Genomic DNA, 27,721 nt, shown 5'->3' on the forward strand with positions numbered 1-27,721 from the left:
TATTTTACTCAATTGTTAATTTTATTTAAGTTAGATTTTTAACTACACATTGTCAGGCAATAGTGACTGGATAAACCTAAAATGAAAAAGCTCATTCAAAATATGAATTAAAACTATAATGGTATATAAATAATACTAAAATAACAGAATGTCTTATTAGGCCTGTCACGATAACAAATTTTGCTGGACGATAAATTGGCCAAAAAAATTATTGTGATAACCGTAATATTGCCGTAAAATAATGATAATGGCATAATAATGCAGATACAACTTTTCAAAGATCAATCACCTTTTATTTCTAAAGACTAGTTAACACTGAAAACGTAAAACATTTTAAATATCCACAATAAATTAACAAAAACAAGCAAAAACAATAAAAGCAATGGATGAAAACTGCAATGGATCATTGTGTATAGGTGCAGATTACCTGGAACGATTCACAAAACCCACTGTTCGGTTCATATGGGTTCGGTTCATAACCCACGGTTTTAGGGTCACAGTTTTCAGTTCTGTATGGTTCTTGTTGTTGTTTTTTCTTTTAATTGTTAACACTCAAGACATTTTCTTCAGCATATGATATAGCTTTTAAGTATTAAAGAAAAATATTATATCATGTAATCATGAACAAACTGAACTTGACTTGACCATCTCTGAGGAAAGTTAGGTGAGATTTTGATATAGCAAGAGAGAAGACATTGATGACATGCTTTTCATTGATTTGGCAAAGAAAGAAGAATGTGTACTGCTATCTCTACAGGAACTTATATGCCCTTTTAGCACACAAAGATTGAACTGAAGAATGAGCTTGCATTTATCAAACTGCCGTGTACTCTATCAGTGTAGCTTTAAGCCTTGTTTGTACTCGACATGTCTGCATTAGCGCGAGGGTGCGCGCGACAAAAATGACGTCAACGTGGAGTGTGCGAGACCCCATTTCACTTGGCGGTGTGCACGTAAAATTTTGTAACTTTAAGTGCGGCTCCGCAACCGAAGAAGCACGAGTTCCTGGCGATTCCGGCCGAGCTTTCCGTCTCATCACGCCAGCACCCAGTCTACGCTTTGAGTAGAAACACCTCCCCAAACGAGGGGGGTGTCAGCGCGCAAAACAAACAAACAAGCAAGCAAGCATGCAAATGGAAATTATCGCAGCCAGAAAAATGATCGAGCTCATTTTTTAAAATTGTGGGATTAATTGATTTATTGACTATCGCGACAGGCCTATGGCTTATAAGCTTTAAGTACAAAACACAGATGCAACTCTCCAGGGTTCATTGTGAGTCAGAAATTATTGAAATTAAATAACGGTAGCTCATAATGCAGTATCTTTTACTATTTTTGATTTGGAATGTTTAGGACCAGTGGCTGGATCAAAAACCTTTTGTAAGATGTTTTAAAGCATATTTCATATAATTTTTCACTAGTTCATCTTTTCTTCCAGTCCCCTGAGAAGGAGGGAGGCCTAAATCGTCAGGTGGGCAACAAAACTGAATGTGCCTTGCTAGGCTTTGCCTTGGACTTGAAAAAAGACTATCAAGCAATCCGCAATGAAATCCCTGAAGAGAAGCTTTACAAGGTCTACACCTTCAATTCCGTCAGGAAATCTATGAGCACCGTGCTAAAGAATGCTGACGGAAGCTTCCGGATGTTCAGCAAAGGAGCCTCCGAGATTCTGCTGAAGAAGTATGCCATTCTCAGTCATAAATGCATTGTTTGGTCGTTGTTATTCACTTGGCACCAGTTCATGTCTTTGCATTTCACAGGATGAGTAACACATTGTAGTATTCTAGCTTTTCTTGATAAGTGAGTTGTGTCAGCAAACTTGATTGGCAGATCAAATGCTTCACCTCCCCCTCCAAAGCCCCTAGGCTTTGTGACTGATCGATTTCCCCTGAGAAATTACTCGAATGGCTCTGTCACTGTGTGCTCTTGGGCATCTGCAATATCTTACCTGCTCTCTCCTCACACAGGTGTTTTAAAATCCTGACAGCGAATGGTGAGTCAAAGGTTTTCCGGCCCAGAGACAGAGATGACATGGTGAAGAGAGTGATCGAGCCTATGGCCTCTGAGGGCCTGAGGACCATCTGTCTGGCTTACAGGGACTTCCCTGTTTCTGAAGGAGAACCAGACTGGGATAACGAGAACGAAATCCTTAGCAGGCTCACCTGTGTATGTGTCGTTGGCATTGAAGACCCAGTCAGACCAGAGGTACGAGCCTTAGCCATTTATAACAAGTTTTCCTTGTTTTCCTCAGCGCATAACTTAGATTTTGCAGTTATGTGTACATGCGTGCTTGAAAGTTACGCACATATTTCCATTTTGCTTTCACGCTTAGCACAATGTAATAGGAGTGCAATCATTCTGAATTAAAAATTTTTTTTCATATATTTATTTTTTGCTTTTAAAGATTACATTTAAGGCTAACATTCTGTGTGTACCATGAGCAGTAACACTAAAATTTATATTTTTTAATATTATGTAATATATTCAGATATCCATTTCTCCTACTTTGTATCAGTTAATGTTTTAGTGTGTGCTTTTGGTTTTCTTTAATATACTTTAATCTAGTCAATAATTTCTACTTTCAAATTGTAATCAATCCCTTTATTTTTAACCCTGCATAATGTTAAATTGCACATAGCATACCTAGATGCATTGACCATATTTGTTTTCATTTCCCTGTACATTCCTTGTAGGACAACATTGGGCAGGATACGGAATAATAATTTTGTTATGGAAATATATTTATATAAAGATGGAAATATATTTTTAATGGTAATCAAATAAATAAATAATCGACAGATCAATCAGTTATCAAAATAATAGTTTGTTGCTGCCCTAGTAAAATTCAACCATAGAAAAGTATAGCTATTTTATTTTAATTGAGAAAATGACTCATTAAAATGTGACGTCAGATAATAACTAGGGGTGTGCAAGACAATTCGACTAGTCGATTAAACAATACTGCTTCTGCTAGTTGGCTTGGAAATACTAGTCGTTTAAGAAAGAATTATGCACACTTAATGCTTTGCTAAAGGCTATGTTTAATTTCCATCAAGTTAATGTAACATTTTTAAAATATATTATTTCAAAAAGTATATATCTGCAGTGGAAAACAAAATAATTTTGTTTTAACTCAGATTTTGCATGAATGATGAATGACCCTTTATAGCCCCGAGGGGAATTTGCCTTGCACTCAGTGGAGCCACATTGAACATTTAAGCACAAACAACAATAAATTACAATAAATAAATAGAAAAGAAAAGACACAACAAACATCTAACCACATTAAGGATGTAGAGAATACAGAACAGAACATTGACATCAATATGTAATGACAGCGCTTGACATCATTGACATCAACACAGTAATGACAGCGCATCAGTCCAATAGGTACAAATTCATAAGATTAAATAAATAATATTTGGTAAAAGGTGCACATTTAAAATATCTATGTGCCTGAGCTTGATTTATTCAGTAACTGTATGCTCCTAGGCACAAAAGATATAATGGCACGTTTGGTTTTAGTCCGGGGCATTCTAAATCAACGTCCCGAGAGCAGAGGGGAAAACTCTGAAAAAAGCATGCGTTTGTCTTTACCTGTGGCGGCTTCCGAGAAATGTTTATTTGAAGAAGAGCAAGATAAAACGTTTGCGTTTTTTGTCTGTCATGTCAAACTAGCATATACTAAATTGCTTAGACTTATTAAAGTTATTAAAGCTTGCTTAGGCTATAGGCTTGGTGTACTACCGGCTATGAGGAACGATACGGTATGACATTTTATATCAAATAAAGGAGAAACATTATGAATGAAACTTACTTGACACTTGAACAGTTGCTATGTATTAATATCCTAACGAAGAGAATTAAATAATGTATAGTCAGTACACGCAAAGGTTATCTTGCAATTTTGCAACATTCCATACACAAGAAGCACGTTCAAACCCAGACACGCAGGTGTGGTTGCCGTGGTAACGAACAACAATACCTTAAGGCGAGACACTACAGGTGAATAGGGAATTTTTTTAAATTACAAGATATCACTATGAAACTTTTCCAGTTTATTATTGGCATAAACATAAGAAAAAAATGTATTGCAAGATTTGTATAAAATAATGTTTTAATATGCAAATGAGGCCTTGTATACTTAAATAATTTAAAATAATGATTTGACCATATCACTCCCATTCTAAAATCACTCCACTGGCTTCCTGTGTCGTTCAGGATCGAGTACAAGATCTCTCTCCTTACCCACCAGTGCATCCATGGTGATGCTCCCTCCTATCTTAAGGAACTCCTCACCACACAAACAGCCACTCGTAACCTCCGCTCTGTTTCGCTGTATCGCCTTAAAACTCCCACAGCCAATCTCCGTACTATGGGAGATCGGGCCTTCTGCTCTGCAGCCTTCAGTCTGTGGAACGCTCTCCCTGACCACCTGCGGACTCCACAGACTATAGATACTTTTAAGCGTGGTCTTAAAACCCACCTTTTTAGCAGAGCTTTTAATTGACTTGCTACTTCTTTATTTTATTTTTCTGTTTTATTTATTTTATTTTATTAATTGACTTATTTATTTATTGTTGTTGATTGTTTTTTAATTCTGTAGCACTTTGAGATTTTGTTTAATATAAAGTGCATTATAAATAAAATGTATTATTATTATTAATAAATATATGCTCATTTGCATATATTTCAAAAAAATAAATCTGGAAATTGGAAAGGACCAGGTTCAAAATTCTTGATTCTATTTGTTAACATATTAGATGAGAGGGCTTTTAACAGAGGGGATTCTGGATATCTTATTTTGTTCTTTAGTAAATTATAGAATACTGACAATAGCCTTGAAAAATCAATTTTCGCCATATTTTTTGGAGTAAAAAGACCTATAACTCAAGATAGGAATTATTTATCAACAAATCCCTCTGTAAAAGCCTTCACAATATAGTTGAGTATAAGGCTGAAAAAGTTGGTGCTTATAGATGCTACTGAAGTGGAAATATCTAACTCTAAATGTGTGAGAAAAAACTTATTTTGAGAAAACAGCCTTTAAAGTTTTGTATTGTATAATTGCATACATTTCCCCCAACTTAAAAACAAAATATATATTCACTTCATTTATATCAGCAGTGTATAACATTTAAAACTTATGTAAATTAATACATTATTAATACCAAAAGCCTTAAGCTGAAGAGAAATACCTTAACAAACACACATCATAACAGTCACAAAAACCGCAAATAAACTGTCCCTGTTTGCTGTATGTCCATCAATAACTATTTGAATCTAATTCTGACAGGGTTTCGTCATCTAATCGGTTGTTGTTTACTTTCTTTTTATCATCTCTTGCTACTTTATCCTTTCTGTGAACGTTTATGAGTTTATTTCAGCGTTGTCTGCATTTTCTCTCAGGCGAAGATCTCAAGGATGCGGCGGCACATAGCCTATGACGTAGTGTGAAATTCACATCGGCCAATTAGATGTGATTTTCTCCTGCAGACATTCGCGGTTGGTTAGTTCTACAAATGAAATGCCCAAATTTGGATTAGACAGTCTCATACACTGCACTGAGAGCTTTACAATGATACCAGGCATGACATGTTTCTGTGAATGGAGACGGCACGGGAACTCGCGTTAGAATAACTTTTGATGATTTCGGGTAGAAATCTAAAGGCGCACGTTGACAAAATATAGTGAATTAACCACATTAATGAGTAATGTCAACATATTTTTTATTTTGACATGAAAGCTTACATGTTAAGGGAGCAAACTGGCCCAAAATCTCAAAATTGACCACTGCATGAAAAAACGATGTTTTCACCTGCCGTGTCTCGCCTTAACACGTTGACTTACACAGTCTAGTTGACTTGTCAGTTACAAAATTTCTATTTAAATGTGTATATGAATAAGTCGTTGCGCACATCCCTGATAATAACCTCTCTCGGTCATACTCACTTCTTCTTTCCTGCTCAGGTCCCTGATGCCATTAAAAAGTGCCAGCGTGCTGGAATCACAGTGCGCATGGTCACCGGGGACAACCTTAACACTGCTCGTGCTATAGCAGCTAAATGTGGCATTCTGCAGGCAGGAGATGACTTCCTCTGCTTGGAGGGCAAAGAGTTCAACCGCCGTATCCGTAATGAAAAGGGAGAGGTGAGAGGCACGGTCTACTAATGGCAGGACTTTTCACACAAACACTGAAGTTGACAAGCTCATAATATGATTACTTTTTTTTCAGATTGAACAAGAGCGGATTGATAAAATATGGCCTAAACTCCGGGTGCTGGCGAGATCTTCGCCAACAGACAAGCATACACTAGTCAAAGGTGCTCAGAGAGTCACTTCTATAGTATTAATTCTGTTTCTAATGTTGTGTCTTGACAAATGTTGTCTTTTTCAGGTATAATTGACAGCACTGTTTTAGAGCAGAGGCAGGTTGTGGCAGTAACAGGAGACGGCACCAATGATGGCCCTGCCTTAAAAAAGGCCGATGTTGGGTTTGCCATGGTATGTGGGTCTACCTGACGTGGCTACTGAACAAAATTAATTCTATAAAGACTCTGTGGCAAATCAAAATGTATTTTGTGTGCTTGTTATTCTCAGGGCATTGCAGGCACAGACGTGGCTAAAGAAGCCTCCGATATCATCCTCACTGATGACAACTTCAGCAGCATTGTCAAGGCAGTCATGTGGGGGCGCAACGTGTACGACAGTATTTCAAAATTCCTCCAGTTCCAGCTCACTGTCAATGTGGTGGCTGTGATCGTGGCCTTCACTGGAGCTTGCATTACACAGGTATCACCAAAAAATAAACTCTCTTCTACCACAAAGCACAATAATGCTGTGGCTGACCGAGCTGCTAAGCTAAATAGGGCAGTTCTGTGCAAAGGATTGCATCTTAACAGATGCACCGTGGTGGCTGATGGAAGCAGCTGATTGCTACCCATCCTGTGTAAAGTGATTGGAAATTGTTAGTCCGAGGCATGAAGACTTGCATGCAGTCAGCATGGGATCTGGCACTGCTGTCCACAGACAAAGCACCAGTCCGAAATGAGCCAGCTCTTCTCCGGTAAATGGAATGATAGTCGGGCTGATTGCAGTTGAGTTCCTGTAGTATTGCATAATGAATGAGAGGATTACATTTGCGCTTTGCATTGCTGTCAGTTGCCAAGGCTGGACGTGGCCTTAAGCCCTTAGGTGTTCTGCTTGTTTCGTATGTAATTTTCCCTGGATATTGTTCATGAGCAGGCCCTCACTATTTGTGCTCGCAGACTCCACCTGAATTTCAGCAGCTCTAATTCATGTAGTTCTATGCTTTGTTAAAATATTTTGTTCTTATCTGATCGTCTTTCGGCTCGGTATTCTCATGGTTAAAATCATTACGCAGATTTCCCTTGGAAAAACAAAATGCAAGTCAGTACTCATGCAAATGCAGAACTGAGAGGTTGTTTTTTAATGTTACAGCGAATGAGGTCAGAACGGTCACCTCCTGTTCTCTCTCACTCTCCCAGGACTCTCCTTTGAAAGCTGTACAGATGTTGTGGGTAAATCTGATTATGGACACATTTGCCTCTTTGGCCTTGGCCACTGAACCCCCCACTGAATCTCTTCTGCTGAGGAAGCCTTACGGCCGTAATAAACCCCTCATCTCCAGGACAATGATGAAGAACATATTGGGTCATGGAGTCTACCAGCTCACCATCATCTTCACTCTTCTCTTTGCTGGTAAGAACCAACACGTGTTCAAGGAACAGTAATTAAACCGACTGATTCAAGCACATTATAAAGGCATAAAGCAAACGTCCATTACGAGCCTGCAGGTTGTGATGTGTTAAAGGGATAGTTCACCCAAAAATTACAATTATGGCATTGTTTAGCCATGCTAAAGTTGTTCCAAGTATGTATACATTTCTGTTCTGCTGAACTCAAAGGAAGATAGTTAGAAGAATGTTGTAACTAAGCAGATATTGGCAGCCATTGACTACTATAGTTCCCCCCCACACACACACATACACACATTTTTGCGTGAACCATCCCTTTAAAATAATGTAAATAAAAGCCAACAATTGTTATTTTCAATTTTTTTATAAGCTAGTTGACTGCACCATGTCTATTGTAATATATCATGTATTATGTTATGATTACACAGAGCCATGTCTTTCAAGAGTCTTATTTCTAACACCGCAATGATTTTTACTTCCAGGTGAGAAAATTTTCGATATTGACAGTGGGCGTAATGCCCCTCTTCACGCTCCCCCCTCTGAGCACTACACCATCGTCTTCAACACCTTTGTGATGATGCAGCTATTTAATGAAATCAATGCACGGAAGATCCATGGGGAACGAAATGTCTTTGAAGGCATTTTCAACAATTTGATCTTCTGTACCATCGTCTTTGGGACTTTTGTTATTCAGGTATACAGCGAGTCCAGTGTATGATGGTTCATAATCAGAGCACATTGACTATGTAAACAGAAATAGATACTTCTGGAAAAAAATGCTAGTGTGATTTGAATTTTTTTTAAATAAAAATGACACTTACCCCTCAGATTGTGATCGTGCAGTTTGGAGGAAAGCCATTCAGCTGTGTGGGGCTGAACATTGAACAGTGGCTATGGTGTGTCTTCTTGGGCTTTGGATGTCTACTCTGGGGACAGGTGAGCATCATCTGACTATTTCTTCTTTTAGCTTGTAACTTGCATGAATCCAAACTCCTCAATAGTAATAAAGCAGTGCCCCCTAATGGCAGTGAGCTAAATTGCCAGACTGAGAGCATTTCTTTTTTTTCTTTCCTATCTATCTATCTATGCTCTCTTTCAGCTCATTTCCTCGATCCCTACGAGTCGGCTAAAGTTCTTGAAGACCGCTGGTCATGGCACGCAGAAGGAGGAAATCCCAGATGAGGAGTTAGACGAGCTGGATGACATGGAGGAAATCGACCATGCTGAGCGAGAGCTCCGCAGGGGGCAGATCCTTTGGTTCAGAGGCCTCAACCGCATTCAGACTCAGGTAACCTCTCGAAAACCGCACAACTCCGCAGTCCCCTCTGCCCAAACTCAGGAGCCCAAATGCCCATCTTGCTCAATCAATTTCGATTTTTATTTCCATTTCTCTGCTTATGGTTTGAGTTAATAAACCCTCCGATCGATCCACCACTTATGGTGACCTTATACTGGTGGAAGAGGGTTTATTAATGCAGTTTATCAGTGCAATAAGCCGATCAATGCTAAAGGCAAATGTCAGGTCAGGTTCTTTTAATTCAGTGCCTTTTTTTTCTCTCTCTCTCTCTCAGCTACACTCTGTCTCTCTCTTCTTTATATGGGTGCCCTTCTTCCTCTATCCCTTCTTTTCTCACTTCTTCCTCTTTCTCTGACTCTGTCTTTCTCTCTCCTGTGCGTTCTCTGGGCCTATCACACTCTCTGATTCCTTCCAGATGGATGTAGTGAGTGCGTTCCAGAGCGGAATTTCCTTTCAGGCGGCCGTCAGGCGCCAGCCCTCCAGCACCAGCCAACAGCACGATGTAACCAATGTTTCTAGCCCTACACATGTAGCCTTATCTCCTGCTACTGCCTTCAACACCGCTTCTGCCACTGTCGGGTGTGAGTGCGTGTTTATTAGTGCATGACAATTAACATTTCCTCCTCTCGCCTAACGGTCTTCATTCTTCTCCTAATGTCCTTCCTTCTCTCTCGCTTTCTTGTTCAAAACAAATTGTATCTCGAAACATCTTCCACATTGCTTCTCAGTGTTAACGGCTGTGTATCTTAAGTGTTAAGGTTGAAATATCTGTGTCTGTGTTGGATGGCTTTGGCTGGGTTTCACCGATGAAGAGTCGTTGTCTAATACCGTCTGGTATGTCTGCAGCCCTGCGCGTGCTCTCCAGGCCGCTAGTCTACTGCGTGTAAATGTTTTGAGTATACGCCCATGGTCACACCGGTAACCCGACCAATCGCACCAAATTGGTCTTGCGAATGGGTTTGTGGGACGTTTTAAAGGCGTCGTTCTGGTAAGTATTTCGGGTTTCTGTAGGAGCATCTGAGAAAACTGAATGTCGTGCTCTAGATTAGCCACAAATGAAGTTTCTGTAATCCTGCTGTTCGTCACCTTTCATTCTTGCCGTTACTGTCCGTACTCGACGTGGTTTCCTCTTTCTCACACTCTTTCATAATCTTCTCAGTGCCAGTTTTGTCATTCTCTTTCTCTCCGTCTGTCTTTTTTATGTAACTTCGTTATTTTACAGGGATGCTCTGTGACTGGAGGAAAAGCTGGTGGAATCATGTTTGTGTTCATCTTTCAGCACAATTCTAACCACATCAATATTTCCATCTTTCATCAGGTCCTGGCTGTCCTCAAATCCCTTTTCTCTGTTCAGGGCACTTTGTATTTTGCTTGAAACTGTCTTTTGTTTTAGTCTTGCTAATGAAATGGATATCGGACATTGGGAAACCGAGTTCAGAACGCTACGACACTGACTGCCGCATATTCCTTCTTAGATTCTGTGAAATGTGTCATGGGCTATACTCAAAGGTTTACCTCTGTTGAAACTTAAGGTAGCGCTGCTCTGCATGGGTCCAGTCTCTAGACCGTTTGTGAATTTACTTGTGCTAGTTAGCTTAAACTTGCTTGGCTGCTTTAAAGTTTTGCGTCTCTACTTCACAACATAATAAGTGATCAATCCCTCCCCACCAATACAAGCATGCCCAAAAATATTAACCTCATGTGTTGAGCTGTGTCCTCTGGGGTTACCTTGTCCTCTCTCTTCTCCTGTCTCTTCTGTTCTCTTTCTCATTTGCATTTTGAATAATTGGCTATCTATGATTTTACAACTGGGAAGACGCCCAAGTTCTTTCCAGTTTGGTTACATCTGTTACTTCTCAGTCCTGAGAAAAGAGGATTTTCCGTCCCTCGGTCAGAGGATAAGCTCACCGTAACACAAGCATCAGGTTTTCGAGAGTTTCGCCCCCTCTCTCTTAGTTGCACGACATCTGACCGCTCACACACTCTCTCTCAGACGGTTTTGGTGCGCTAACCTCACTGCTCTCCACTCATCAATTAAAACCAGTCCATTTGGCCTTTGGTTTAACCTTTACTTAAAAAAAAGAAAAAAAAAGATGTGATGTTTGACTTTGTATGCCTGTCGTATGTACGCGTGTGCAAACGAGCCTTAGGTCTCTGCAAGCGGCAAGGCTGACTTTGCGTCCCGTTCTCTCACAGATCCGAGTGGTGAACGCATTCCGCAGCTCGCTGTCGCCCTATGAGGGCCTGGAGAAGCCAGAGTCTCGCAGCTCCATCCACAACTTTATGACCCATCCGGAGTTCCGGATAGAGGACTCAGAACCCCACATCCCCCTCATCGACGACACTGACGCGGAGGACGACGCCCCCACTAAGAGAAACGCCACACCCACGCCTCCTCCCCCACCCTCGCCCAATCAGAACAATAACGCTGTAGACAGCGGCATCCACCTCTTCTTGGATCCCAGCAAGCCCGCTACACCCTCAACACCTGAGAGCCCCATGCACAGCCTAGAGACGTCCCTTTGATCGGCTCCGCCCCTCGGTACGACACACAACACCTGCTCGTCTCCGCAGAGACTAAAGCCAGGAGAACTCATTGGATGAGAGGGGCGGAGCCAAGGATCTCTCTGGAGCTTAGCTCTTAGCTTTTGCTTCTCTTTATCTGGATGGTGTTGTACATTTGTTCTTTTTGTCCTTTGCTTATTCAAACACTGATTTCTGCATCATTTGGCTGTTAATATTTTGAATTATTTATGTTTTTTGGAAGACACAGGTCTGTTTACAAAGTTTGTAGATACTTTTTTTTCTTCTGTTTGTTGGTGGAAGAGCTTCCTGATGCAGAGAAACGGGGACAAATGAAATAAGAGAAATATTTCAGATACTGCTGTATTTTCAGGAAAAAAGGGTGTTTCTATGGAAACCGAACAATTTTTGCCTGCAAGTTTTATTTGTTATATATTTGTAGATACATAGAACCTTCTAGCCAAATAGAAAACACTAAGGCTTGTATAGCAGAGAAGGTATTGAGGTCCATGGGAGGTTTTTTTCATTGGACTGGTGACGGGAGGGAGCCGTAGACGAGGATCTCTGTCCTTACATCTCCTCTCGTACTTACTATTTCACCCCTTGAAGTTGTTGGTTTTTGTTTTGTTTTTTAAGTTTCAAGATTCCATGTCTCATTCTCATTTGGAAGTTGAATTGTGTGAAATGGCTGGAGTCTTCACGCTTTTAACAGTGTGATTTTTTGAAGTGGAGGCCACACCAGGTCAGCCTTTTAAAGAATGAATGCATCTCTGATACTATGATCATGAAATCGTGATCTCTGATTTAACTATTTGAAATGGTCCACAGTCAGTTCAACAATGACATTTAAGTTCCTGCCAATGTATCATGTTTGTTTACTCAGGCCGAAAAAAGGAAGAAAAAAAAAAACGCTAGAAAATTGAATTGAAAAGGATGCAATGATTTAAAAAGAATTTTAACTTAAGATTGTCTTTAAGGTAGTAAATTGTTGTCGGTCAAAAGGAAAAATAAAGCAAGGAAAAAGAGTGAATTGTTTTCAAAATTTGTTTCTTTCTTTTTTCTTTTTTTCCTTTGAATTTTTTTCCTTAAGTGTTTTGGTTTGTTGGTCATATGAAAATGACAAACTTTGTACTTACTTATTTTCCTCCTTCATATTCCATAAAGATTGCTATCAGTTAAGAAAATATTGCTGCAATTGTTTGTAGAATATATTTAAGACCTGAAGTACTGGAAACAAAGGAATCAACAAGAATAATTTTCACACAAAAAAATAATGCGTGTAACACTGGTATCACAGCACAGGGTACTTTATTTCAGATTCCCAAGGAACGTTTTGATACAGACCATATAAATAAATTGTATTTTTATGCGGAAATGAGAACATCTCAACCTGCTGAACCAGACCTACAGGGATTTTACATAAATGATATTCGTGGGAGGGGGAGGGGGGGGGGGGGTACTCTTTAAACAAGGGTCGTGATTGGTTCTCCAAGTAATATAAAACTCAGGGTGGCTTATAGCATGAAACTTATGGTCAAAATACTAACATGTTTTGTGTTTTTTGTAATGTCTAGGAGTAGACGTAATTTTTTGGCAGCGGGTTCCAGTTCAGACTGTTGCTTCTCTTCATTCGTTGGTTCATTTAAGGGTGTAATAAAAGAGAAGAGAGGAAGAAAAACAGGAGAAAGGGATTCGGTTTTGTTCAGTCATTGCAACTGCACTTTTCTTTTTCTTTTTAAATAAGTTATTTCATTTTTTTTCATGTTTATTAAATGAAAAAAAAAACTGCTTGAGTTTGCAATTTAGAGCTTATATAGTAAAATATCCATTTTTTTTCTATAGCGTCTTCCTATAATGGGAATGAATGTTTATCCATCTGTTTTAAGGATCTGTTTTTTTTATTTTATCTTAACGTTTGGAAATAAAAGAACATGTCTGTTTATCTTGCGCAATGTAAATGGATATCGTGATTCAACTTACATTTTAAACTTGTCGAGTATCGTGTATGGTTTTTAAGAATAAAAATTGATATTTAGCGTAACCTGAGGGCCATGTTTTCCTTGTTGAGCACACATTAGCTTTAATAAGCATAAAACAAGATTTTTCTCATGCAAAAGATGGTTTGTAGCTCCAAAAATGCTGACTAAATTAAAAAATTAAAAATTATTTATTAACTTGATGGGGGTTTCTCAAAAGTAAGGATGCAAATATCGGCTGCCACGTTATCAATCAGCTTTTATTTTTAATATAATTTTATAATTATATATAACCATCTTTGGGTAGCTGGGTATAATGGTCCAAACATCTATATTCTGTTATAGAAATTGTTTATATTTCAATATTTACATAAGTTGTGATGCTATGTTAGACAGCAAATTATTGCCTACAGTATGGCTTCAACAACAGTGAAAACCCATTATTTCTAATTAGTGTACATTATAATATGGATATTATAGGGAAATCCATTCAAAGTTTATAAAACTAATGCAAAAACTGATTCATTTGTTCTGAAGGTCTGATAGGGACTTTAGCAGCAAAATCTAAATAAAATCTGTGTTTAAACCTTCACAGAATCCGAGAATGCCGTCATTCATGGTTATATCAGAATTACACACTTAAATAATGACTAAGATACTGCTAGACTGCTAGTATTGTTCCAAGAGAAATCCACTGTATGGAAATGAGCCGTGTGACATCTTCAATTCCTGCACTGTATTGCAGTGTATCAGTTCTTCCCTTTCAGGTGGTCATTCTCGACGTCACGTCGGGAAAGTGAACCGACAAATTGGGATCTTGCTTGAGAGACCAATCCCCTTTGAGTATAAATAAACAAGCCAATGCACATGTTTTTTGTGTGACTGTGCTTTCAGCGGTGGTCGCGAGCCCTACAAAGAGCTTTCAAAAAACAGTTGTTTTCACAGCTCTGAAGTCTGCACCTTCATTAAATGTGAGTGCACTATTTTTCTGCTTTTGTGCTGTAGCCATTTCCCCTGTGCGCTTCAGCAACAGAGAGAGATTTTTCCCTTAAAATGCTTACATGGGTGTGACACTGCGTCTTTTTCAAGATGACATTCCGCCCTTATGTTTCTGGATATGGCCACTCATGGCACTGGTCGGCGGTCAAGATCATTGTCTCTTGTGTCTGACAGTGAGGGCTTCCTCGACAAGACAACCTCCTCAGGCTGGTCCTGTGCCTCCTCGCCCTCATTACCCTTGATGGTGGGACAGTCAAGGGTTACGTGGCGATCCGGAAATATATGTTCCAGCCACCAGATTATGTCTACTTCGGCTAATAGCATAGGTGATCTGAGGATTACAATGAGGGCTTCCTCGATGAGCAACCTCCTCTGGCTCCTCACTCCTCTTGCACACCTCAGCCCGTGAAGCTTTCCGAGGAGCACGCTGGCCCCTCGGGACCTCGGACCAACTCTTTGTCTGTTACAGAGGCCGGCAGAAGGGAAAGGCTGTCTCCAAGCAGAAGTTAGCTCACTGGATAGTGCGTGGATGCTACTATTTTGCCATATCAGACCCAGGATGTGCCTTGTCGGCTCGGGTTGAGAGGACACACCACCAGAAGTGTTGCTTCCTCCAGGACGTTGGCTCAAGGCACCTTGCTGACAGATTTGTGTAGAGAACACATTTGCTAGGTTTTATAGCCTTCGTGTCTCGTACCCTCCCATGTACTCACCCCAAATGGCCAGTAGCGCTAGGAACCCATTCAGTGTCAGCTTGCTGCGGCATTCCCCTCCTATGGATCAGATATGTGCGCTTATTTGCTTGAGTAAGTTCCCCAGTTGGTGAACCCTGTTGAGTTCCTCCATCGCCTTCGCCAGTCAAACATGGCGGAGTGTCCGACATCAGGCCTGACACTCATAAGCATTGGTGGAACCTGTGTTAGGCTGGTTGCCCGCATGTTGTGATACCTGTGGCGATCCCATGTGTGTATTCTTCTGCGGTATGGTTACCCCGTTTTTTCTCCTCGGCTGAGACCACTCTGCAGTCACTGCCGGTGTCGTTATCCTCCCTAACTAGGCCGGAGCCACCCCAGAGACGTTCCATATTTGTGCTGTCCTAATCGACCAGTACACTCCATATGTGTAACTTCCACATGATACCTCCCTCGGGTGGGATGTGGCTTCCGCAGTATTCCTTTTCCACTAGGAAGGGCACATGTTAACATACTGGGATTTTAGAAAGACATAGTAGAAAGTAGTCTTGCTGAGTAGAAGGGCCAGCAACAATTTTGCTCTGCAGCAAAAACGAAATATGCAATGTGTCCGATTCCTTGTTTATGCCTGAATGGCTGGGCAGAGCATTAGATGCAAATCTTGCATGCATTGGCTGATTTAGTTACACTCGAAGTGTATTATCTCAATTGATATCCCAATTTGTCAGATTACTTTCCCGATGTGACGTCTCCGTTCCATCTTTCAGGGAATGAGGGTTACATACAAAACTGGGATGTTTTGTTTGCTGAAATACTGTTAATTGACATTATGATTCCATCTCTGAGCTGGCATTTGCAGAATCTGTACTTTAAGCAAAAGTAATCTTGCTCCTGGTGAGCCACTTTCCTGAGTTTAGCTGCAACCCTAATTAAAAACACCTGAAGCAGCTAATCAAGGTCTGTGTGATTACTAGTAACTTCCAGGCTGTTTTGATGGACTATTTTTACACAAAACTTTATTTGACTAAACAAGTGGTTATTTGTACATTATGTAGGCCTATGTGCTATCAGTTTGAGTTTGACATGTAATATTTTTTAAAGCCTTTCAAACCGAGTTCTCAGTAAAGCTTGTTTCAAAATGCGCATTCACTCCTTTCACTCCCAGTTGCCACTCTCAAATCCCACAAATTGCATTATATCCAACAAAACAATTGGTTCAAATGCCCACCCTCAGAATGAAAGCCATGATGGTGCTGTGGCTAAACACAAATCAATAGTGGGTGAGACTGTGATAAAGGCTTGGGTTCAAATCCTGTTCAAGGCTGTGGCTCATAGGTAAGAGCGCTGCCTCAGGTTTTAGAAGTTGCTGGTTCAAGTGCAGCCAGATCTCTGTGATATGAATGAATGGTGTGATGTGAATGAGAAGGCGTGAGGGACGGGTCCCCCACTGACCTTCAGCAGTGGTTATGTTTTTGCCTGAAAAAAGAAAAGAAAATGACTATAAAAAAATTATTTACCACCCCTTCCCCACCTACTAAGGTTACCATCCTCTTTTTCTTTATCTTGAAGGGACACCCCTTTGGAGAAAAAAAAGATGGTAACCTACAAATTTACAAGTCAACAACACAGATGTCTATTAGATTAGCTCTTTATCCTGCGCTTTAACAGAGAGTGTTGGTTGTTTTGCAGATGGGCTGAAATATGTGCTGTTAAGTGACATTATGAGTCTGTCAGTAAGCTGCCATCTGCAGGATTTGTACTTTAATGGCCTTAAAAGTATCAAGATGCGTTGTGGCGACTGTCATCACGTGTTTTTTTTTTTTTTTTTATGTTGACAATAATAGTGTTTTGTTGAACGTGAAACGCGCTTACGCCGCCTAGTGGAGCGGACGGTAAACTGCACAGTTTCTACCAGAGGAATCGTGTTATTTTCATCAACAGAATAAAAGTGACTTCAGGTTGGGTAATTGACTCAGTTCTTATGCGTCTAGCTCTTTTAACATCCTCAAAAATCCCTGATATTATAATAACTCAGTTTCAGTAATTGATTTCATCAAAAGTAACTCCATTTTGTAAGATCACTTTCAATTCTCATCCAAGTAATTCCAAACTGATTCCAAACCGCGAGGAAGACGATGACATTGTGATCAAATGATCAAATACACTCAAATTATTAACCTGCTCCACAGCGCCACCGAGTGGATTTAGTTATAACTGCGAGATTTAGAGGGATTTATCATGGATTCAGTGCATTTACAGCCAGCAAATCAACACAGTAAAATTCGAATAGTATTTTTAGTTTTCGAATGTTAATTACAGATCGATTATTCGTGCACCCCTAGATTTACACTAAATTACTCTTGTACCATGTAAGTATATGTTTTCTGAGCTGTAATCTCCAAAAAAGACGCTTTTTTCTTTCTTTTTTTGTGGTTATAAATTAATTTTCTCCAAATACATTTGATACACTTCTTTTTTCCACTATTTTCTGGAATTTAGTGGAAACAGCTCAAACTGCATGAACCTAGAGCACGCAGGGCCTGACACACTTGCCAAACTAAATTTGTAACAACAACAAATAATCAAAAAGCACGATGACGTTGCTGGATCAGATCCAAAACTTACTGGATGGTGATCGTTATGGCGATGCCATACCGATCTCTGGGTTAACTTATAATGCGTATGTGCTGGTCTTAAGTGACATGATCAATAATATTGTATAAGATGATGTTCTAACCTGTGTAGAACTGATAAATAGTATTAAGTAGGCCTAATTATTGATGAATGCCATCTTTTCATAAATGTGATGCTTAAGTTATTATAGTTTCTCTCGACATGCATGCAAACAGTTATTCTGGTCATATGGTGTTGAGTGGAAGGGAAAATGAGTCAAGTAATTGTCTCTGTAATTTTAATCCTCAAGGTACAATGCAACACAATCTGTAAACAATTTAAAATACCAGTAGCCTACACATTCAAGGAAAAATGCAAAACGTGTGTTCTAATGGCGTGAGCATGTTATTAATCATTAATTTTGCGCGAGCTATTTGAGTATTTATCATAGACTGTAAAAAAATATGGACGTAGTGTCCGTGACGTCACCCATAGGATTCTGACAAGCCGTTCTGAAGCTTAAAGTAGGGGCGAGCTGGGCGTTGCCATCTTGTGAGCGAGTCAGCGCGTGTCACTCCCGGATAACAGAAAATGGGCAAAAAGGCGGGATGTGCGCGGAGCTGAGGTGACGCAATAACTACAGACGGCAGATAAATGGCTATCCACTTGTAACCACGCCCTTAATTATGCAGAACCTTAAGGCTTATTATAACGGAAACGAATGAGTTATAAAAAAATTCACCCCCCTCAGAGTTGTCATGAAGATTAAAATTAGCCTTATAAGCCAAAACCACAATTTGTACCAGGCTGTAAACATGTTTTTTTCTGCTTTAAAGTTGAGAATTTTAACATGGGGCTCAATGAGATTCTGCTCCCTTCTGGAGCCTGTCCCTAGTGGCCAGTTTAGGAATTACAGTTTACATTACTTCCGTATTGGCTTCAAGAGAGATCGCGGGAGGTTGCCGCTTGGTATTTATCTATTCAGTTCAGCAAAACTCTCAACTGCGCATGTGTATGTGACGGCATCAGTGTGAATGAAACCACCGCGCATGCGCGTCCAGTACGTGGTGGATCTGATCAAGTACGTCATTGTGCTACAGGCTGCAGCGTGGACCTCTTGGAGAATGCGCCTAATTTTTTGGAGGTTTATTACAACTTAGACTTCACATACTTACATGTTTATCACTTTTAGGAGTGTTTTATGTAACTTCAAAGGGTTTCCTGTAAAATGACACCAATATTTTCAACTTAGACCGCTGTATGTGTGTATGGAAAGCGTTTCAATTTGTGTAGGCCAAATCCAGGCGGAAATCCCCAAAATGGTAACGTTCCCAGATATTAAGTGGCTAAACTGGAAGGGTAAGACGGATAAAATGTCTGACGTGTTGAGTCGAAATACAAACACAATGTTGCACAAAATATATTACAAGACTTTTGGAATGGTTTGTATGAGTCAAGAAGATATATGAATCTTTTGATCTTTATCATTGAATGATCTGTATCATTGAATCTTAACGTGATCTACAATTGTGAACAAAATGATAAAGGATCACGTTAAATCAAAAGATTCAAATATCTTCCTTTACTCATAAACTGAATTTAACAGTGATTCCGAGTCATTATTGTGTTGGTATTTGCAGATTCAAGCAGCATTTACAGCCCCGCCTGGTGGACATGACGCATATTGCTAATGAAGGAAGGAAGAGAGCTGTTTCCAAACCATGTTATCTGTTTGTCCTGGTAATTATTCACAGAAAGCTGCATGACTCTGATTATTACATCAAGCAAAATAATAATTGTATTAGGCTATTAAAACCCATAATAAACAAGACAAGTTTCAATGAATCTAAATAGGCTGGGTGGGATTTAAGGGTCAAACAATGGGCTCAATGGGAGTTGAACTTGGAATGACCTAAAATTTAATGTAAATAAAAACTGACCCAGATTAGTAACATTGGTTTAGTAATGTTTTATTGAACCATGCTTGAGACAGACAATTTTGAGATTTGGCTTAATTTTTATTTTTTTATTTTTTTAATATAAACACAGGCCTATGTAAAAAAAAATGTTTAACCATTTACTGCATATTAAAATTATGAAAATAATAATTATATATTTAATTTTAATCTGTGACAGTGAAAATGTCAGTGCACTGTCCACACTCCACAACGTCTGATTTTTTTTAAATATTAATGTATTATTACTGTTATACCCTTAATTATCATCAGATGGTGATTACTTTTTTTTCCTACATTTATTTTAATAAATGGGGACTTTTTAGTTTTGGAACTAACGCAGTTTGCCGAGAAGGGTCTGACTGCAGAGCCACAGTTTTACCATAGCAGTTCTGACCGCGCATGCACATTGCGTCATTATGTCTTTGAGATGCATGTTACGGCACTGGAAGGGAATGAAAATACAATTTTATTTATTTAATTTATTATTAAATACAATTTTCTGTATTTGTAATTGGATTTGTTTGATTTTATAGTTATTAGTTAGTGATCAACTGTAATGGTAAAATAATGAAATGTTTAAAATGTACATTGTAAATGTAATAAATGTAAATTAAATTAGTTTTTTGGTTATGTCTCCAACAAATTAATAATATGCTCACACTTTCAGCCTGTTTAAAAGTATGTTTTATCATTTGTGTTGAAGTTTATGAATTTACCCTAGCAAAATTAATCAACTTGAGGAATTAGTTATCTTGACTTTAGACTAATAATTTAATAGAAAAATTGTTCCTTTGAAATGTCTATGTAAAGTTTTTTTTTTTTTATATTCCAGGCATTGAAAACAAAAACAAAAAACGTATTAGAAATATTTAAGTGTTCATGACAGCATTGTTTTATATCAGTAAAGGAGCCTGAAGGCCTCTGGACAACCGCAGATGCAAAAAAATAACAGCAGGAGCAACAATAATCTGCGGAAGCTTTTTGCATTCACTTGAGAAAAAAAAATCTAGAATTAATTATCTCAGAATTATGAGAATTTTTCATGAATAAAAAGTGTTTGCTCTGTTTTTCTGAATTAATGACTTAATTATCTCAGAATTGAGAATTTTTTTTCTTGAAAAAATATTTTGTTCTGTTTTTCTGAATTAATGAGATCACTCAAAATCCTGCCAAGAGCTCTATTTTTGCTGGATTGAATGGAAGTAAACATGTCCCGTCTCTCAAATTTAATACGGTATTATTTTACTTTGGGTTTGAGACATTGGGAAATACTGCTGTCTGTAAGTAATATAAATGGTATTGTTTTTAGTGTGTCAACTTTGCGCAGACACCTCAAGACAGCAGAAAAGAACATTCTGATCTGCTTGACATATTGCACTCCATGGGGATCCAGTATTTTCAACAATTGCCTGATTGCATTTCAGATGCATCATCTTAACACGATCACATGGTAATGTGTATTAATAGTACGACTGTGGAATGTATACGTTGTGGAATTTAGGCTACATTGAATGTATATCGTCTAGAAAGTATACTGAGATAATGCATATGCTACGCAGTTTTTCGCGTGCATATGATACGCACTTTATGGCATGCATATGACACACTCTTGGGTAGGATAGGGGTGGTGGGGTGGGGGGTTCGTACGTATAATATGTCAAAGTGCGTATCATAAGCACACGAAAAACTGTGTAGCCTACCATATGCACGCCAAAACTCATTTTGGCGTATACATTCCACAATATTGCACACTTGTACTATTTATACGCATTTTCATGAGATCGGGCTCGTAAAGCATACCTTATTGGTTAAACTGATCCTGGAGAAACAGCTAATTCTTGGTGTCTGCACAAAATTGACGCACTAAAAACAATACCATTTATATTACTTAAAGACAGCAGCAATGTTTCAAACCCAAATTAAAATAAAACCGGATTAAATTTGAAAGGTGGGACATGTTTACTTCAATGCAATCCAGCTAAAAGCAGGATTTTGAGGGATCTCATTAATTCAGAAAAACAGAACTTTTTTTTTTTTTGAAGAATAAAATATCATAATTCTGAGATAATTAAGTCATTAATTCAGAAAAACAGAGCAAAAACGTTTTATTCATTAAAAATTATCTGATAATTCTGAGACAATTAAGTCATTAATTCAGAAAACCAGAGCAACATTTTTATTCATGAAAAATTAGCTCATAATTCTGAGATAATTAACTTGTTAATTCAGGAAAGCCAGAGTACTTTTTTTAAATAATAATCAATAGATAGTTTTAGGACAGAATAAAGATTTAAAAATTATATTTATCAGCGTGACGTGAAACTGCGCATGCGTGGATAAAACCGCGGCTGGGGTGAAACTGCGGCTTTGCAGACAATTATTGAGTTTGCCCGGTATGCAATATTTTCCCCCCAGGATAGTAGGGGAAGGAACCGCCTTTTTCTTCTATTATTGGCTAGAAGGGCTCTCCTCCGATTGGTTATATATCTCACGTTCGTGGCAGGCTGTCAGCTGTCAGCTTTGATCGTCTTTACAACAGAAGTAAATGAAGTTCAGATTTATATTTCAAGTTCACAATGTCATAGAAGAGACCAATTTCACAGAAGAGACACCACAGTATGATTTAAATATGACAGATTTGATTTATTGTGAACCTAACATTGCATAAACTTGCTAGACAATGTTAATGCATGTTAAACATACTAGTAATTGTGTGTGTGTAGTGTGTGTGTGTGTGTGTGGGGACGCGGGGGGATTGAGTCTGGGGAGTGAATTTCGAGGGGGGACTGAGTTCCAGTTGGAGAAAAAATGGTTAGGTTTACTTTTTTTGTGTGGAAATTAATTAAAATATTTTAGCCACTCAATAGTCTACAATTTAATATCCACATAAACGTATCGTAATGTATAATAATAAAAACTTCTGTGGAATATTTTGTGATAATGGCAGCGCAATGTCGACTTTTGTGATTGGCCAATACCGGCAGACTGCAGCCGATGGAAATAATTCTCCATTTAATTCTGTGCACATTTTATGCAGATTAATTATCTGAAAAAATATTATTGAGTTCTCTTTCAAATCGTAAGCTTGAACAGACAAACTCGCACAAAAAGTATGTCAACATGTCCATCTTGATGAGTAACCAAGCAGAAATAGTCTGAATATGGCTTAAGAGAACTTTATGCAGTCGAGAAAGACGAGCATATGCCTGCATTAGGTCTTAAAGGGGCAGTAGCCTTTACTGCCGTCTGGTTAATGTAAAACAAAAGATAAGGACATCACTCACTGCTCTTGATTGAATAGCTTTTGTAAGTTTAATAAGGATTAATCTTTAATTTAAACAGTTAAATATTTAGTTATTTTACATTTGATTACTTTATTCAATTTCTGTACGAATGTTAGACCTACCTAAAAAACCTGAAAATCATTGTTTATTTTATCAGTATCTTTGCTTGACGGTATTTATTTGTGCTGCTGCTTGTATTCAAGTTAATGGTTCTTTATTTATATTCTTTAGTTTTATTTGACAGTAGGCCTAGTCCTTTTTTCCCTGAACATAGCAAATACTGAAATGGGGGGTGGCAGGCAGTTTACCTGGCAATTATTTTAATTATTTAATCAAGTAACATTTAATATCTCTAGCATGGTGGAAAATTGTAACTTTAGGGTTCACACACAGGTGTCAGAACCATTGTGTGTGTGTGTGTGTGGGACCAGACCCACCCACTTTTTAAGACCAATGATATTGGACCCACTCACTTTTATCGTCTCTAATTCAGCACATCTGTTTAGAAACATTTATTATTAAACACATGTTAAATGCTTTATTTCACGTTTTTTAATAATTTTCTCAATTTTTATTGAAAATAAATGCCTTTCTGATCTGATATGTGATGGGAAAAGGTAGTAGAGTGAATGTGGGAAAAGGCGGATTCGAACCTCTGATCGATTTGCATCAAAACTTGAAGCCATGCATCTTACCACTATAGTAAATACCACCATGATAAATAACTCAGTAATTTTGTCTGGCCCATTTAATCGTTTAGTAAACGGCACTATTTCTATCTGGACACTGAGCATAATAAACATGCAACTTGTTCATTATCATTAGACTACCTGTGAAACTGTTGATTTCTATGGCAGTTTAATAATATTGACTTTTTATTAGACTATTGGTATTGACTGGTTTGAGGTCTTTTATTGGTACAGGCAAGGGCTATGGCTTCAAACGCACCATATAGCAGGAAATCATTATTTGTCAATATTTGTTTCCTGTGATAGGTAGGTTTAGGGGCAGTGTAGGGGGATAGAAGATACAGTTTTTACAGTATAAAAATCAATACGCCCTAGGAATGTCCCCATATGTCATAAAAACAAACGTGTGTGTGTGTGTAGGCTATGTTGGATTGACTTCGTTCACTTCTGTTGTAAAGACAATCAAAACAGATTAGTTTACAGCCTGCCATGAACGTGAGATGTATAACCAATCGGAGGAGAGCCCTTCTAGCTTATCAGAGACGAAAAAGTACCTTCCCCTACCATCCTGCCGGGAAAAAATATCGCGTCCGTATACTAAGTGCCGTTTGCCATCCGCTCCACGAGGGGCGTAAGCGAGCTTTACTTTCAGCCTGAGACCTTTGGATCCTTAGCAACATGACGCTTGATAACAGTCGCGACAGACCGTTTTAGGGCGATGCATGTATGGATTTTGCAGATGACAGCTCAGTGACAGACTCTTAATGTCACTCAACAGCACACATTTCAGCCCACCAGCTAAATACAACCGACACACACTGCGAAAAACTACAGGAATCGAGAATGTCACAAGACTCACCTGTAAGTAACTTCTTGTAAATGACTAGCACGCATTATTTGTCTAAAGTTTGAATTGAATGCTCATTTGTAGTAAAAACCATAGTTCATTTTCGTAAGGGACAGGAATACCGGCAATATACATTACAATAACATAAAAACACCCTGTATGCAGCAGAAAGAGAGTGAGTGCGGGTCGGCCCGTCGCGTGAGCAGGGAGTGGTGGCTTCACGTGGGTCTGTTGTGCATTCCTCTGCTCGCGGTGTATCTGCACATCCCTCCTCCACAGCTCTCACCTGCCCTCAACACCTGGCGCGCTTCCGGACACTTCTTCACTTTCAGAGGAAATAACATCTTTTACAAAGGTATATCATACCGGCTTTTTCACACAAGCTGACTCCCGTAATATATACGATATTCTTGTGAAGTTATAGTCTCATTGTATTGTTATACTGTTTGTTAATAGAGTCACTTGGTGTTGTGGGAAGCTCTGATGTCCTCCTGCTGCTTCATGGTTTTCCTACTTCTAGCTATGACTGGTATAAGGTATAAGCACAGAGACATTTTCCAGTATAAAACTGCACCAACATTTCAGAAAAGCAATAATAAACTCAATTTAATGCAATGTGGAAGCGGACAGTGACTGGATACTTTGTTCTTTGCATTTTATTGTGGAGCATTTGTTCTTGATGTTTTTTTAAAAAGCTGGTTGTTGTTTTGTAGATTTGGGATTCTCTGACTCAACGCTTTAACAGAGTCATCGCCCTCGACTTCATGGGCTTTGGTTTTTCAGACAAACCGGTGAGATGAAAGACATGCAGTCTCTACAACTATTATCTTTTAATATCAATAATTTGAATCATTATTTCTATCACACAAACGTCGCATCTCATGATGACACTCCAGCGACCACACCGCTACTCCATCTTCGAGCAAGCCAGTGTGGTGGAGGCCTTGATCGCTCATTTGGGGCTGTCAGAGCAGCGGATCAACCTCCTGTCACATGACTACGGGGACACTGTAGCTCTTGAGTTACTGTACAGGTGAGCCGTAAGGATCCTTCAAGATCCCCTGATATTGTTCAGCTTAATGTTCCTGTCAATATGATCTGGGTGGTTCTCACATGCAGTTAAATACACAGGAGCGACCATAACAGGAGTGGACATGTCACCATAAACAGCCTCTGCCTCTCAAATGGAGGTACATTAAAGTTTAATTCAATCTTCATGGAAAAAAAACATTCTTTAAGACAACAAGTGTCTGAATAGAGATTCCTAACGTTATGTAAAAACTGAAAATCAAGTCTTTTTTGTTTTGTTTTCGATCTTTAAAGGTATATTCCCTGAGACTCATTATCCAAGATTTCTTCAGAAAGTAAGTGTGGCACTTTATAATGACACGTATGTTTTTATTTGAGAGGTAGGAAGTAAATATTTCTAATCTTTTGTCATCTACAGGTTCTAAAGGACTCTGGCTTCATTTCACCCGTACTTACTCGCCTTATAAACTTCCAGCTTTTCTCTAGAGGGTGAGTGGAGCGTCTGGAATGGGAGTGGTTTATAGCTTTATGCTTTCTAGTACATAGTTCAAGCTATTTGTTGTACTTAACAGTCATAAATTGTTTAGTTTATTGGTTGTGGCTTAATGCCTTCAATTGCACATTTTAAATGTATTTATCCTATAGAATAAAGGATGTGTTTGGACCGTACACCCAGCCAACAGAAGGAGAGTTCTGGGACATGTGGACAGGCATTCGCTTTAACGATGGAAATCTAGTCATGGACAGGTGTCCAAGCTTTTCAGTGTCTTGTATCTGCAATGCTTTGCTTGTAATGATAACCGTCACTAGCAATACTTTGTTGTGTCTCGCCCAGTGTCCTGCAGTACATTAACCAGAGGATGAAACACAGAGAGAGATGGGTGGGGGCTCTAACCTCGACTTCAACACCATGTGAGTACACACACACACCATTCATTCAGAGGTATAAAGTGCTGGAGTAGCCATCATGCTACCAGACGGAAGTGATTTACTGCGGCCAGTGCATTTGAGGCTAAGTCGTTTAATCCATTGAAAAGCACTGCAGAAGCTGCTTAGCCCGTCTGCACCCCAGGCAATAACCGTTTGAGGTGACTAGCATAACATTACAATATATTATACTGGCAATGCAGCAAGATGAGCATTTTAACACTCATAGTATAGGATGGGTGAGTGATTATTGGATGATTATTATTTAATAAATCACTTCAGGTGTGTAATTTGGGCAAAAGCGTACAACATTATGAACATGTTTCCTTGTGAATATCACTGATTTACTTGATATCTTTATAGTGCACATGATTTATGGACCCCTAGACCCAGTTAATCCACATCCCCAGTTTATCCAGCTCTACCAGTGAGTATATGTCTGTTTATATTTATCAACTCAATTTAAACTAAATACATATGTATAGATCTTCTTTTTTTAAATCTAGATTAATTTTGAAATTATTCTAGATTAAAATGGCTCGTATGAATTTTGCCAAAGGCTTTCAGAATGTGTGCTACCATCTCACATACGTTACGCTAGGGGTGTAACTGTACAGATTTCTCACGGTTCGGTTTGTATCACGATTTTAGGTTTACGATTTCGGTACGGTTCTATATTTACTGTGTTTAGGGGAAAAAGGACAGCAAAGATAAAAATGCTATGCTGTGAAAAACAGAAAAGACAGATTAAGCCATCCATTCAGATAAATGGGCACTGTAACATAGAAATGTTTTATAACCACTTTTCCCCTCTCTATCCAACAGGAAAGTAGTTCAGAGATCCACAGTATCTGTTCTAGATGAGCATGTGAGTCATTATCCACAGCTGGAGGATCCCACAGGCTTCATTAATGCCTACCTTAGCTTTATCAACTCATTCTGAGCAAAAGAGTGATGTGATCGTTCTGATGAGTGGAATATTTCACCAAATAAGAATCCAATACATTAAAGGGATACTTCACTGCCTTTTCATATTAAACTATGTTATTCCCTTAACTTAAACGAGTTGATACATCCCTCTCTCGTCTCAGTGCGTGCACTTAATCTCTCTGACACGCTGTGACGATCTGATAGCATTTAGCTTAGCTCCCTAAGCCCAGTTCATTCAC

The 27,721-nt window shown here is 38.9% G+C and overlaps 2 protein-coding genes across 5 annotated transcripts in view; both read left to right on the plus strand.

Moving 5' to 3' along the window:
• atp2b1a (ATPase plasma membrane Ca2+ transporting 1a) overlaps window positions 1–13,579 on the plus strand; it is a 38,039-nt gene extending 24,460 nt beyond the window's left edge. Inside the window, exons 11-22 of one of the 3 annotated variants that reach the window (XM_067428373.1) lie at window positions 1,439–1,680; window positions 1,968–2,205; window positions 5,971–6,150; window positions 6,236–6,323; window positions 6,398–6,504; window positions 6,601–6,792; window positions 7,509–7,722; window positions 8,201–8,412; window positions 8,547–8,654; window positions 8,818–9,006; window positions 9,431–9,517; window positions 11,212–13,579. In XM_067428373.1, the coding sequence (XP_067284474.1) occupies window positions 1,439–1,680; window positions 1,968–2,205; window positions 5,971–6,150; window positions 6,236–6,323; window positions 6,398–6,504; window positions 6,601–6,792; window positions 7,509–7,722; window positions 8,201–8,412; window positions 8,547–8,654; window positions 8,818–9,006; window positions 9,431–9,517; window positions 11,212–11,541 (2,187 nt within the window). In that variant the 3' untranslated portion in view covers window positions 11,542–13,579. Of the gene's footprint in view, window positions 1–1,438; window positions 1,681–1,967; window positions 2,206–5,970; window positions 6,151–6,235; window positions 6,324–6,397; window positions 6,505–6,600; window positions 6,793–7,508; window positions 7,723–8,200; window positions 8,413–8,546; window positions 8,655–8,817; window positions 9,007–9,430; window positions 9,597–11,211 lie in introns of all 3 variants that reach the window. The other 2 variants (XM_067428376.1, XM_067428374.1) reach the window with 2 other exon arrangements.
• A 5,941-nt stretch (window positions 13,580–19,520) lies between these two features.
• Window positions 19,521–27,605, plus strand: mest (mesoderm specific transcript). 2 transcript variants are annotated; one of them, XM_067426803.1, is made up of 13 exons: window positions 19,521–19,558; window positions 24,532–24,610; window positions 24,762–24,951; window positions 25,053–25,132; window positions 25,310–25,387; window positions 25,493–25,629; window positions 25,728–25,786; window positions 25,920–25,960; window positions 26,044–26,114; window positions 26,271–26,372; window positions 26,461–26,537; window positions 26,916–26,979; window positions 27,378–27,605. In XM_067426803.1, exons 2-13 carry the CDS (start codon window positions 24,593–24,595, stop codon window positions 27,493–27,495), a joined length of 1,035 nt encoding a protein of 344 aa, XP_067282904.1. In that variant the 5' UTR covers window positions 19,521–19,558; window positions 24,532–24,592; the 3' UTR covers window positions 27,496–27,605. The 2 variants fall into 2 exon arrangements, with proteins under 2 accessions (XP_067282904.1, XP_067282903.1); XM_067426802.1 differs by lacking the exon at window positions 19,521–19,558 and having other exon boundaries at window positions 24,384–24,610; window positions 27,378–27,604.
• Window positions 27,606–27,721: the final 116 nt, after the last annotated feature.

This window comes from Pseudorasbora parva, chromosome 20, assembly GCF_024679245.1.
Source record: "Pseudorasbora parva isolate DD20220531a chromosome 20, ASM2467924v1, whole genome shotgun sequence".
Classification (NCBI taxonomy): Eukaryota; Metazoa; Chordata; class Actinopteri; order Cypriniformes; family Gobionidae; genus Pseudorasbora; species Pseudorasbora parva.

Excerpts from the sequence above, each read along its gene's own strand:
- mest (XM_067426803.1), top strand. Across the intron at positions 25,787-25,919 it reads CCTCTGCCTCTCAAATGGAG|GTATATTCCCTGAGACTCAT; the intron begins GTACATTAAAGT and ends CGATCTTTAAAG. Across the intron at positions 26,980-27,377 it reads CAGTTTATCCAGCTCTACCA|GAAAGTAGTTCAGAGATCCA; the intron begins GTGAGTATATGT and ends TCTATCCAACAG.